At 44.4% G+C, this 11,581-nt stretch overlaps 1 protein-coding gene across 2 annotated transcripts; it reads right to left on the bottom strand.

Annotated features, from left to right (window-relative positions):
* Window positions 1–2,587: 2,587 nt before the first annotated feature.
* On the bottom strand, window positions 2,588–6,127 carry LOC114770318 (DNA-directed RNA polymerase III subunit RPC7-like). 2 transcript variants are annotated; one of them, XM_028964127.1, is made up of 8 exons: window positions 5,959–6,127; window positions 5,627–5,765; window positions 5,419–5,548; window positions 5,273–5,341; window positions 3,759–3,815; window positions 3,424–3,491; window positions 3,218–3,346; window positions 2,588–3,139 (listed from the first exon to the last, which is right to left on the bottom strand). In XM_028964127.1, exons 2-8 carry the CDS (start codon window positions 5,744–5,746, stop codon window positions 3,053–3,055), a joined length of 660 nt encoding a protein of 219 aa, XP_028819960.1. In that variant the 5' UTR covers window positions 5,747–5,765; window positions 5,959–6,127; the 3' UTR covers window positions 2,588–3,052. The 2 variants fall into 2 exon arrangements, with proteins under 2 accessions (XP_028819960.1, XP_028819961.1); XM_028964128.1 differs by having other exon boundaries at window positions 5,627–5,753.
* Window positions 6,128–11,581: the final 5,454 nt, after the last annotated feature.

Below are 11,581 nucleotides of genomic sequence, written 5' to 3'. Positions count from 1 at the left end.
CCATGACAGGCGCCCGGGGAGCAGTGTGTGGGGACGGTGCTTTGCTCAGTGGCACCTTGGCGGACCAGGATTCGAACCGGCAACCTTCTGATTACGGGGCCGGAAAAAGAGAAAGGAAGTGAACCGGTATTCCCACCACAGGCCAACTGCATGTAGACGTTTGAAATCAGATCTCAGCTCGGGGCCTTCAGAAAAGCAACGGTTCATCAGCGGAGCTGAGGTGGACAAACAGAGGAAGTGTTGAAGCAGCTCGGCTGAACACCGGGTTCCGTTCTCCTCCGGCCGCAGGAAGTGGAAGGTCTCGTGGGAGTCAGCTGACCCGCTGCACTGACTCAGATCCAGACGCAGCGATAAAAGAGCAGGAACAAGAGTGGCCACGGCGTACGCGGCCCCTGGACGTCACAAGGGTTATTGTGCCAAAGGTCGCTTTGGTTTTCTTCCTGGTGGTGCATCCATCATGCAGCAGTAGTTTTGCTGCGCGCCAGTTCAGCACAGGGGGCCGGAGGGCGTTTGCATCTTATTTAGAGAAGCTGGCCCTGGTGTGTGTTTCAACACAGCCGATGGTGTGTGGTTACAGCGGGCTGAGCAGGTGCGGTGTTACACACACACTAGAGGACACGCTGTTAACTGGACTGAACAGGTGCGGTGAATCCGGGGATTATCTGGCCACTTCAGATCCTGCAGCATGTGAGGGCCGGACTCTCCCTGCGTTAATCCGCCTCTCCCTCGCGGCGCGGTAATCCCGCCAGATTGGGCGGCTCTGCGCCCTGAGTGTCCGCCTCGCAGCGCTGCCGGCCAAAGAGCAGCTCTTTCACAGTGATGACGTCGAGTGTGGCTGATATCCGCACGCTAATCCACCCCAAAACGGGCCGCACGCTCCCACATCCGACCTGCTGCACACGGGGACCTGCCCTCACGCAGCAGGCGATGGGACACGGGCAGTGGTGGCCTAGCGGTTAAAGAAGCGGCCCCATAATCAGAAGGTTGCCGATTTGAATCCTGGTCCGCCAAGGTGCCACTGAGGTGCCACTGAGCAAAGCACCGTCCCCACACACTTTTCCCCGGGCGCCTGTCATGGCTGCCCACTGCTCTCCAAGGGTGATGGTTAAAAGCAGAGGACACATTTGGTTGTTTCACAACGACAATCACTTCACTTTCAGGGATTGGACAATTTCAGGTCAATTAATAATTAATTAAATTGCATGCATGAGTGCAGCGCTGCAGTGTCTGAAGATGAAACTTCTGTAGTGTCACACAAATACAGAGAAGAGACACTAAAAACACACTTTTAATAAGTTCTGTATTGGTTGTAACAGAAATAAAACGTGTGATCAGCTATATAAACGAAGTGAAAGTGAAGTGATTGTCATACACAGCAGCACAACACACGGTGCACACAGTGAAATTTGTCCTCTGCATTTAACCCATCACCCTGAGTGAGCAGTAGGCAGCCATGACAGGCACCCCAGGAGCAGCGTGTGGGGATGGGGCTTTTGCTCTTGCTCAGTGGCACCTTGGTGGATCGGGATTCGAACTGGCAACCTTCTGATTATGGGGCTGCTTCCTTAACCGCTAGGCCACCGCTGCCCCAATGCTGTGGACCCACAGTAAACATAAATGTAAATGTAAACATAAATGCTGTGGACCCACACTACATCAAATTTTCAAGAAGAACTGAAATCCACGGCAAGATGGTGGAGGTCAAAGGTCAAGACCATTCTCTTTACTCTGGTTTCATAGGGCTGCCCAACAAGCATTAATTTTGGTTGTGGGCTCTGCAGTGAACTGCAGTGACCCCGTGTGGTCAGTGTATAAATTGCAGCGAGAACAATATTTATGTACACAGGCAGTGAGCTCATCTGATCTAAATCAGTGTATTGTGTGTTTTATAACCATGTACGATAACCATTCTTATGATAAGTGTTATGATCTGAATAAAGCTGAACCTCGGAGCCTGGGCCTGCACGTGCCACACGTAGGCTTGAAAAACGAGCCTGGAAACAGCACAGACCAGAAATTCCTGCACCACAGGGGATGACCCCTGGGTCACTGCAGTTAAACCCAGCAACTAGTCTCAACCTGATCTGGTCTGCAGGTCTTTCAGTTTTGTTCAGAGCAAAAAAAAGATGTCAACATCATGCCCAATTTGCTCATATGGGAATCATGATGACATACATGTCATCATTTAGCATATGAGGTCATCATTCATGACCTCAATAAGCATAACTTGTTAGTTATGCAGGCTTAACGCATTACTCATTAAATCTACATCTACACACACTCACGGCCATATGACAATAGTAGTTGACGATTTCCCTTTAGGAAGAAACTCTAGTATGACCCTGGCTGGAAAGGTCAAAATAATTCAAGCTCCCCCCAGCTGGACAGTGGCAGAACAAGAATAGGAGGGGTCCAGAAGCTACGGCCCTGAGGGTCTCACACAGTCTGATTAGTGTTTATTTTCTGTGTTAGACTAGAGTGATTCAGTAATATCACTAAATTATGGGGGTCAGCTGGGGTTTTGATTGTCCAGACTAAAGACGCTAAGCAGATTTCCTTTGTTCAAACAAAAGAGTTGTCATGGCGATGAGCATGTGACTGACTACTTTATTGGTCAATGACTGGTCAGTGATTCACAGCAACATTATGGCGCCCCCTGCTGGTTTAGCAACAGCCAGCGGTGACACGTACACAGATGCCAAAGCAGAATAAGAGCAGAATAAAAGAAAGCAATAAAAGCAGAATTTTAAAATGTAAAATTTGGTTCCTAAAACTAAATTTTTGCCAGTTTCTTAAACAGCATCTTAAAATGTTTCCATTATTGAACGGTAAAAATGCATTCATCCTGACAAAGCATTCAGATTGCACATCATGGAACAGGTCCCACCCTTGCACACATGTATGGAACTGCGGGTGTTTCTTCAGAAGGATCTGATAATCCCTCCTTGAGGAACATTGCAGGTTCTCTGGGGTTTTCTTGGGTTCTTTGGAGTTCCAGGTCCATATAAAGATTCCTTTGTTTACAGTGTGTCTTGATCACAAGCTCACAAATTCAGTAGGTGGCTTCATCCATGTTGTCATCGCTGTCCCCACCAAAGTCCTCACCGTTGTCAAAGTAGGACATGATGTAGTCCGTCTCCTGGAAGAGACAAGAGTCACATGAAAAACAGAGAGACGCTTTCATCGTGAAAAGCCCAGAGAAAGAAGCACCACACACCTCCTCAAACTCCTCTCCGTCGTAGTCGTTGTCATCCTCCTGCTCCTCCTCTTCTTCGTTCTTCTTCTTTCCTTCTCCATCCTCTTCCTCCTCCCCTGAAGCTGCTTCCTGCTCCTTCTTTTCCAGTTTCTGTCAGCAGGAAAAGTTTGTTTTAAGAGGCAAAGCAGAAAGCGGTCATGCCATCAAACGATGGAGGACCGACGCACCTCCAGCTTTTGAAGAACCTCCTGCTTTCCCTCACTTTTCACTTTTCTCTTCAGCGCAGGACGTTCTCCTGAAATTGAAGAGCTTCTTTATCTTTCCCCATCACTGGAGTATTAATGTACACCACTGTTCAAAGGTTTAGGAACGTCCTTTTTTTTATGTTATTTGAATAAATTTTATTACTATTTTAATAAGAAATTTGGTTTCAGTCACTCAATTTGTGATCAATGGCATTTTGGGAAAATCAAACGTTTTCTATCAAAACTGAGGATATTTTGAGATAACCCTAAACTTTGAACGGTAATGCTTTTTTCCCCAAATTCTATGCCCCACTTACTGGATTCCAGAGGCTTCCGGACTTTAACGCGGAGCTCAGCAGGCATCCTGCTCCAGTCTGAAATCGCAAAGAGCAAGGTTTTCAGTCCTGATATAAGATAAGAAGAACTTTATTTATCCCAAGGGAAATTCTTTTTGTCAACAACATGCTCAATGCAGAAACAAGAGGAATAAATTATATTTACAAAAAATAGTACAATAGAGCAAATAACAAAAAAAGCTTACGGCTCAATAACAATAATGATATCACTATATCCAGTGAAATACCAGAAATAGTGCTAAGTGACATAATGATTATGCCATGGGTGCAAGTGAGAGGGGGAGCAGCGGCAGCGTGTGCAGGGGGGTAAAACAAAACATTCAAAGACATACAAGTGAGTAGTATTGCACATCTGAGTGAAAAAACATGTTTGAATAGCCCTGAAAAAAAATCACCTACAGAGCAAGGACAAGTTATACAATCTGATAGATCCAGGTAGGAAGGACTTCCTGTTGCGGTCGGTTCTGCATTTTGCGGCCATGAGTCTTTTGCTTCTTGTGCTCCAATGGGCCATTATGGAGGCATGCATGGGGTGAGAGGGGTGAGTATCCTTGATACCGAGAAGCTTTTTCAGCATTCTCCTCTCATAAACTTCTGTCAGGGTCTTCAGTGTGACACCCCGGACAGAAACAGCCTTTTTAATCAGCTTGTTCAGCCTGTTTGCATCAGCTGTCTTCACCCCACTGCCCCAGCACACAGCTGCAAAGAGCACAGCACTCTCTACCACGGAGTGATAGAACATGGTCAGCATTTTCCTACTGACATTGAAAGACCTGAGCCTCCTCAGTTGGAAAAGCCGACTCTGCCCTTTCTTGAAGACCGCGTTGGTGTTTTTGGACCAATCCAGTTTGCAGTCGGTGTACCCCCAGGTACCGGTAGTCTTCGACTACCTCCACGTCAGATCCTCTGATTGTGACAGGGGTGGAAGGAGGAGCATGCTTCCACAATCCTCTCCTTTTTGTGATGTTAAGCTATAGATGGTTTAGCTCACACCACTCAACAAAGCTGTCCACCACCTTCCTGTATTCCTCCTCCTGTCCGTCTATGCCCACAATGGCAGAATCGTCAGAGAATTTGTGCAGGTGACATGACTGAGACTTGTACCTGAAGTCAGACGTGTAGAGGGTGAAGAGGAAGGGTGATAGTACAGTCCCTTGCGGCGCCCCCGTGCTGCTCAAGATGTTGTCCGAGCAGCAGCTCTTCAGCTGGAAATGCTGTGGTCCATTTGTTAAAGCTACCAGTGGGGCGTCTACCTGCATTTCAGTGAGCTTATTCCCCAGCAGTGATGGTCTGATAGTGTTAAAAGCACTAGAGAAGTCAAAAAAACATGACCCTCACAGTGTTCCCAACAGTGTCCAAGTGAGAACGAGTCTGGTCCAGCAGGTAGATGATGGCATCCTCCAGGCCAATACGAGGTCTATAAGCAAACTGTATATGAACATGTCCGCAGGGGATAAAGCCCCTCCTCCACTCACCCGGACTCCACTCGATCGTGTTGTTCTGTGGCTCGCTGCTCTGGTACTTGTCGGAGTATCTCACCACATCTGCAAAGGTAACATGGTGAGTAACGTGAAGCCCCAGCAAAAGAAGCGTGTGTACACACACACACACACACACACACCTTTCTTGGGTTTAGCAGGCATGATGTAGAAGGGCAGGACCTTGGTTGAAGCTCTCAGCTCCTGTTTGAGGGCCAGCATGTACTCCACCTCCTCGCTCGCCTGCAGCGGCAGCGGCTGGACCTGCATGGGCTGAAGCAGCAGAAGGTCTCAGCAGCGGTGGCGTCTCACATTGGACAGGAGGTGACAAGGTCGGGGGACGAGACTTACAGGAAACACGGGTGAAGGCTTGACCGCACTCGGGGGCAGGGACTCTCCACTCCTGATGCCCAGTGCGTCCACGTTAAACGTCAGCTGGCCCCGCCCACGTCCACGCCCTCTACCGGACATGGTGCCTCTGAAAGAGCCACTCCAGAAAAATATCCGCAACTCAGAAATATACCACAATATCATACTCATGTATACAATGATAGAAACATTAAGAGATACGTTTATTTTGTAATATTAATAAAAAAAAGAAAACATTTATTGGTAATAATAATAATATAAAAACACCAGCTTCAAGAATGACTGTTTTTAAAGAATAAAAACTCGATATTTACCGGCCACTGACTGCAGACGAAAACGCGCTCGGACTTGAGTTTTAGATCATCACGTAAAAGACTAAATGTTCAGAACGATCATGTTAAAAACGTTTCTGACGCCCGCCGCAACACGGCTGGGATTGTTTACCTCCACTGTCGGGACACGTGGTTGGTGCGTCGCTTCCAAACGTCCGTGCGGAAATACGCTGTCTGAGACAAAGGTTCCGGTTGAGGCTCGTAGTGCGTCGCAATGCAGGAACCGATACAACATACAAAACATCTAGACACACTAAGCATGGCATTTATGTGATGTATATATCATATCTGGGGTGCAAGGTTTATCACTACTTTATTTTATGGACAAAATGTTGCTGATATAAGTTCTTCACAAGTCATATTTTTAAGTGCAGGAGCCACATCCCTGTCAGCCGTGTTTGAGTCAGAAAGTGCTTAATTTTCGTACAACTTACGTTCAATGGAAAAAAATTAACATTTAAATAAAATTTAAGTGAAAACATCATGGCAACCTTTTTACCTCTAATCAATAATTTAATATGTTATTAACAATGATGTCTGTGTCTTGTGTTTTCATATAAACTTAAATATCTTTGCTTGAGTTATAGCTTGCTTTTTTTACTGGCCTTGTTTTTCTTCTTTTATTTTATTTTCCCCTTTATTCTATCAGTATTTATTTCTATAATTATTGCTTTAAATGTGCACAGTCAAGAGAGTGTGTTTCAAGATGCATTTTACTGCATCTATTGCTATAATGATGCTATAATCTCTCTTACATTAATAGTTAATAAAACATTATCAACATGCTGGTTTGAAATGCTTGTAAAAAGCTAACATAGAAAATATATGAAATATGACAATGTTCGTGTGAAATCGTGTGAGTTGTGAATCTATGGTCAAGCAAAACAGCCGGCCTTTAAAACATGGCAGTTGATAATAAAAAGAAGTGAAGACTTTTTTCCTGCATTGGGCCACCTTTTTGGAATTATATAAAATTATCGTTGACCCTCGAAGATTTTGTGTTCAGAAATGAGAAGTTGGAATTTTAACATTCAAAACATTATGTTCCAACATCATGCATTTTGCATTATATTCCCATTAAAAGTGGTAAAAACCTAAATGAATAGTAACAATACTAATCTTATCTAACAGTCTAGTTAGGAATTAGATCAGGAATTCAATGTTAAATCCGGGGTGAATAGATGTCCGTGTAAACAAGCTTTTTTTTTTATCTGTGTTCCCATTTAAATCCGTGTTTGGGTTTCTATTCCATCATAGTTCGTGACCCACAGAAAGAACCTGCTGTTAACACAGGAGGGCTTATGTCAGGGAGTCAACATAGATTGGTTCTTGAAAAAGGACCACGAGACAGGAGAAGCTCTTAGCTCTTAGCCTCTCTTCACTGGCAGCTTCGTAACACATGAAATATTTTTACAGCTTAGAAGATAATATTGTCTTGATTTGATTAATGATTTGTTTTTCATGCCGCCTATATTTACTTTATATTGAGCATGAAATGCTCATTATTTGGCGAAAGGTCAACTACACTTGGCTGGATAATGAAGGGTCTGGGTCATATCTCCTTTCAATTATCAACGTCTTTTAAGGAGCAGGGTGTGAAAAATAAATAAACGAAATTAAGCCAATACAACCACGCCTCCCCACATACGTGCACGTATGGAAACACCTCCCCTCCCAGATAAAAGGCCATCCGAACCCTCAGCGGACAAAGTGCAGTCCAGGAGAGAACGGAAAAGTCCCATCGCTGTTCCACCCAACGTCTCGAGATGCTGCAGATCCTGTGGACTACCGTTGTCCTGGGTAAGGTTTTTTGCTTCCATCGACCACAGGTTTAAAATTGTGTACTTTATTAATACCCAGTGCTGGGCCTATAGCCGTCTTTTCTGCTGGCGCCATGATCAACCCCTCCTCTGATGCTCCACCGTACACGATTGACCCCTCCTCCGACGCTCCACCAAACACGGTCGAACCCGACACCAATGCTCCTCCGCATACAGCCAAACAACCAACCTCATCCACTTTCTACCTCACCATCGAGATCACCAACCGCCCTTTCAGCAGCTCCCTGCTGGACTCCAGCTCGCAGGCCTTCCAGAGTCTCGAGCTGGAGATCACCGACCTGGTGAGTGACCATGGCCATCCATCCTGAGGCCGGTTTAATTTGCAGAATTTAACATCAAATTTGACTTTTTAGATGAATCAGGTCTACAACTGTCCTGGATGTGACTATGGTGGGATGAAGGATGTGACATTCAGGTCTGACCTTTTTGTTTCTTTCTTTTTTTTTTTTTTTAAATACTCACCCCCAGACTAATCCTGATTATAAGGCTCAGTCCCCATCTTAAAGCTCCAGCCTGGAGAAAAAGAGGTCTTCTGTTCCACTTTAGTCTCAGATCGGGGTCAGTCTGGGATTCGTTTCTCCCGATGTGACGTCCTCGGCTCTTATTTCACAGTCAAGGTGATCAGGTGATAGCGCAGATGACCGTGACCTTCAACACTTTGGAAATAAATCCCGTTGTGGTGAAGTATCTGTTCATTGACACAGTAGAGGGAGGTGACGTCAAAACGCCGCTCCAGATGAATGTTTATTACGTAACAGGTAAGAATTCATCAGTGTCAATTGGTATCCATCTGCGATTAGGATCCAAGTCATTTTTTTTTCTTCCTTTCTCAGTGCTGGAATTGACTGAATGAGAACGAGTCTGCCACTGATCCGGGGAGGTTACAGTTCACCAAAGAAGAATCCATTCACTTACTCTTTTTGTAGCAGTGCTTTATTGATCTGTGCGGAGAATTCTGAACTCTTGTTTACACTCACCTTTTGTGATTCTCTACAACCTGCCTGTATTTATGAGGCAAACTATTTTATAGTATTTGCCTGGTTTGGGTTAAACAGAATAAATTCCTTCCAGCTCATTGTTGTTCCCAGTTGTCCCAAACGTTCTGCACGAAAGCACGATGAGAACGCGTGTTTGAGGGGCTTTGAGAAGTTTGTGAACTAAAATCCACAAAATCATGTCACACAATGATGTTTTAAAAGTGTCGTGTTGAGGGCGGTGAGGAATAGTGGGACCGGTCAGGCGGTCAGAGCTCAATGTGTTTACCTGGTGGTGTTTCCTGGAATCAGACATCCCCACTGGTTAGATAAGGACATCCAATCAAAACCATACAAGCAACAAGAGAAGAAAAAAAAGGTCCACGTCACCACAATCATGCTTCCACTGTCAATATTTACTGCTGAAACTATCACCCGATAATCAAACAGGAATCTATTAATAACGAACATTATGAAAACATTCGTTTTTTTTAAAAAAAAAGACCTTTTTAACTCAAGATTCTGGAAATAAAAGCAAACATAATTCTTTCATGAAACAATGAAGAATTATATGCTCAATATGCTATACAAATAAAATGACAGCATAAATAAAAATTCACATAAGTCCAACATAAACATGGTTGCGAGAAAAATATAAAGTAAATATCTAGAAACTATAAATAATAATTGATTAAAGTAAAAAATAAAAAAACATGACTAACACATTTCTACCCTCATGGGTTCACGTTCAGGTGAAAGGTCATTTCCATTCTGCCACAATCATCCACTAGATGGCGCCATGTCCAACTTTTTCATTTCAACACGTATAACATTTACATTTACATTTACATTTACAGCATTTATCAGACGCCCTTATCCAGAGCGACTTACAATCAGTAGTTACAGGGACAGTCCCCCCTGGAGCAATTTAGGGTTAAGTGTCTTGCTCAGGGACACAGTGGTAGTTAGTGGGATTTGAACCTGGGTCTTCTGGTTCATTTACATTTACAGCATTTATCAGACACCCTTATCCAGAGCGACTTACAATCAGTAGTTACAGGGACAGTCACCCTGGAGCAACTTAAGGTTAAGTGTCTTGCTCAGGGACACAATGGTAGTAAGTGGGATTTGAACCTGGGTCTTCTGGTTCACAGGCAAGTGTCTTACCCACTAGGCTACTACCATAGGCGAGTGTGTTACCCACCAGGCTACTACCACCCCCTGTTGTATAAAACACGTCACCATGTCTTCTTCATTTTGTTCTCCAGACTATTGTCGTGACATTTACTTGACATTACATTTTACAGCTTCCTCACTAAACCGCCATTCACTTTCCATGAATTTCATCAGAGAAAGAGAGAAAATCTGAGCATCCAGTTGCGAACAGGATCTTAACAGGATCTGTTCACGTCCCCCGACCTCTGAACTTTACTGATCCGTGTAAACCCCTCACGTTGGCCTGAATTCGCTTGAACACAACACAGACGTGACAGGTAAAAGATGAAGGTGATATACAAACATGAAGCAGCTCGGGATCCTTCTTCTTTCCTCTCCTGGTGGACACACAGATTCGCAGGATTGGTTTAACAGTCCCTGAGCAAACACCAACCACTTCCGCACTTTAGTGCTGTTTGATTTAAGAGCAAAAGTCATCATGTGGTCATTAAAAAGTCATAAAGCACAGTGACAGAGGCAAACGTCACAGGGCTTTTTTTAAGTCACACGCCTGCTTAAAATAGCTCCACGCGGCCCAGAAGAATACTGCCGGATCAGCAGCGGGCAGAATTTATTCATGACACAGGATTCATTCAAACAGAAGCTTTTCAAACCTCGGACTGACCCTGATCCGTGTCAGAGTGGTGAGAACTGATCCTAGAACCCAGTGGGTGTGGAGAAGCAGCCTTCTGATGTGTTGAGCCTGGAACGTTGCTATGGAACGTTGTTTGTGCATCTTCTTTAAAAACAGTTTCATTCATTCGTTCATTTGTTCCCAGACCTCCCTAAGGGGATCTACACACGTTTTAAGGGCTGCTTCATCTTGAATGAGTATATAACGAAGCAACCCTCTCACTTCAGTGTTATCCCGACCCAAAAAGAAGACAGAAGAAGAGATGAAAAATGCTAATTAATGTCAGGGGTGTAAAAGTTAGAAGCATTTCACTAATACTGATAATAAAAAGACCAAATAACCAAAAACCATCATTAAAGATTTGGTTTATCAGATTCAGTGCTGCACATTTAATGTGTTCCAAGATCTCATCATGCCATGACTTATTTGAAATAGCCCAGTGGGTAATTTGCCTCTGAACCAGAAGACCGCAAAGTCACAGGTTCAAACCCCACTTGCTACCATCCAGCGGACTGTCCCTGTAACTACTGATTCTACTGATCTACTGATAGGGGCGTCTGATAAATGCCACAAATGTAAATGTAAGTGAAACTCTTGTGTGACTAACACATTTCACTTTAGACTACAGGTTGATTCACCATAATGCACTGGAAAATGACATCCTGTAACGTCCTTCAGTAAACATGCGTTTCCACGGTGCCACACTTGGGACCTCCGCAAGGCAACAGGACAGAAGTGAAGGAATGTGGGATGATAATGTATTGACCTTCAGTGACGCAATCTGACAACCAGCAGCTCTGGTCTGTTATGTAAGGGAGACGTGGCGCCTGCCGTTCCCCTCCTGCAGCTGAAAGGGAACGTGTTCACCATCAACAGTGCCGTTCACCATCAGCTCACCAGACCAGAACTTTTTTTTTTTATTAAAGGGCGGAATGAATGCA

The sequence above is a fragment of the Denticeps clupeoides genome, chromosome 20 (assembly GCF_900700375.1).
Source record: "Denticeps clupeoides chromosome 20, fDenClu1.1, whole genome shotgun sequence".
In the NCBI taxonomy this organism is placed as follows: domain Eukaryota; kingdom Metazoa; phylum Chordata; class Actinopteri; order Clupeiformes; family Denticipitidae; genus Denticeps; species Denticeps clupeoides.
Note: the sequence above shows the minus strand (reverse complement) of the source record. Positions and strands in the feature narration are given on the sequence as shown.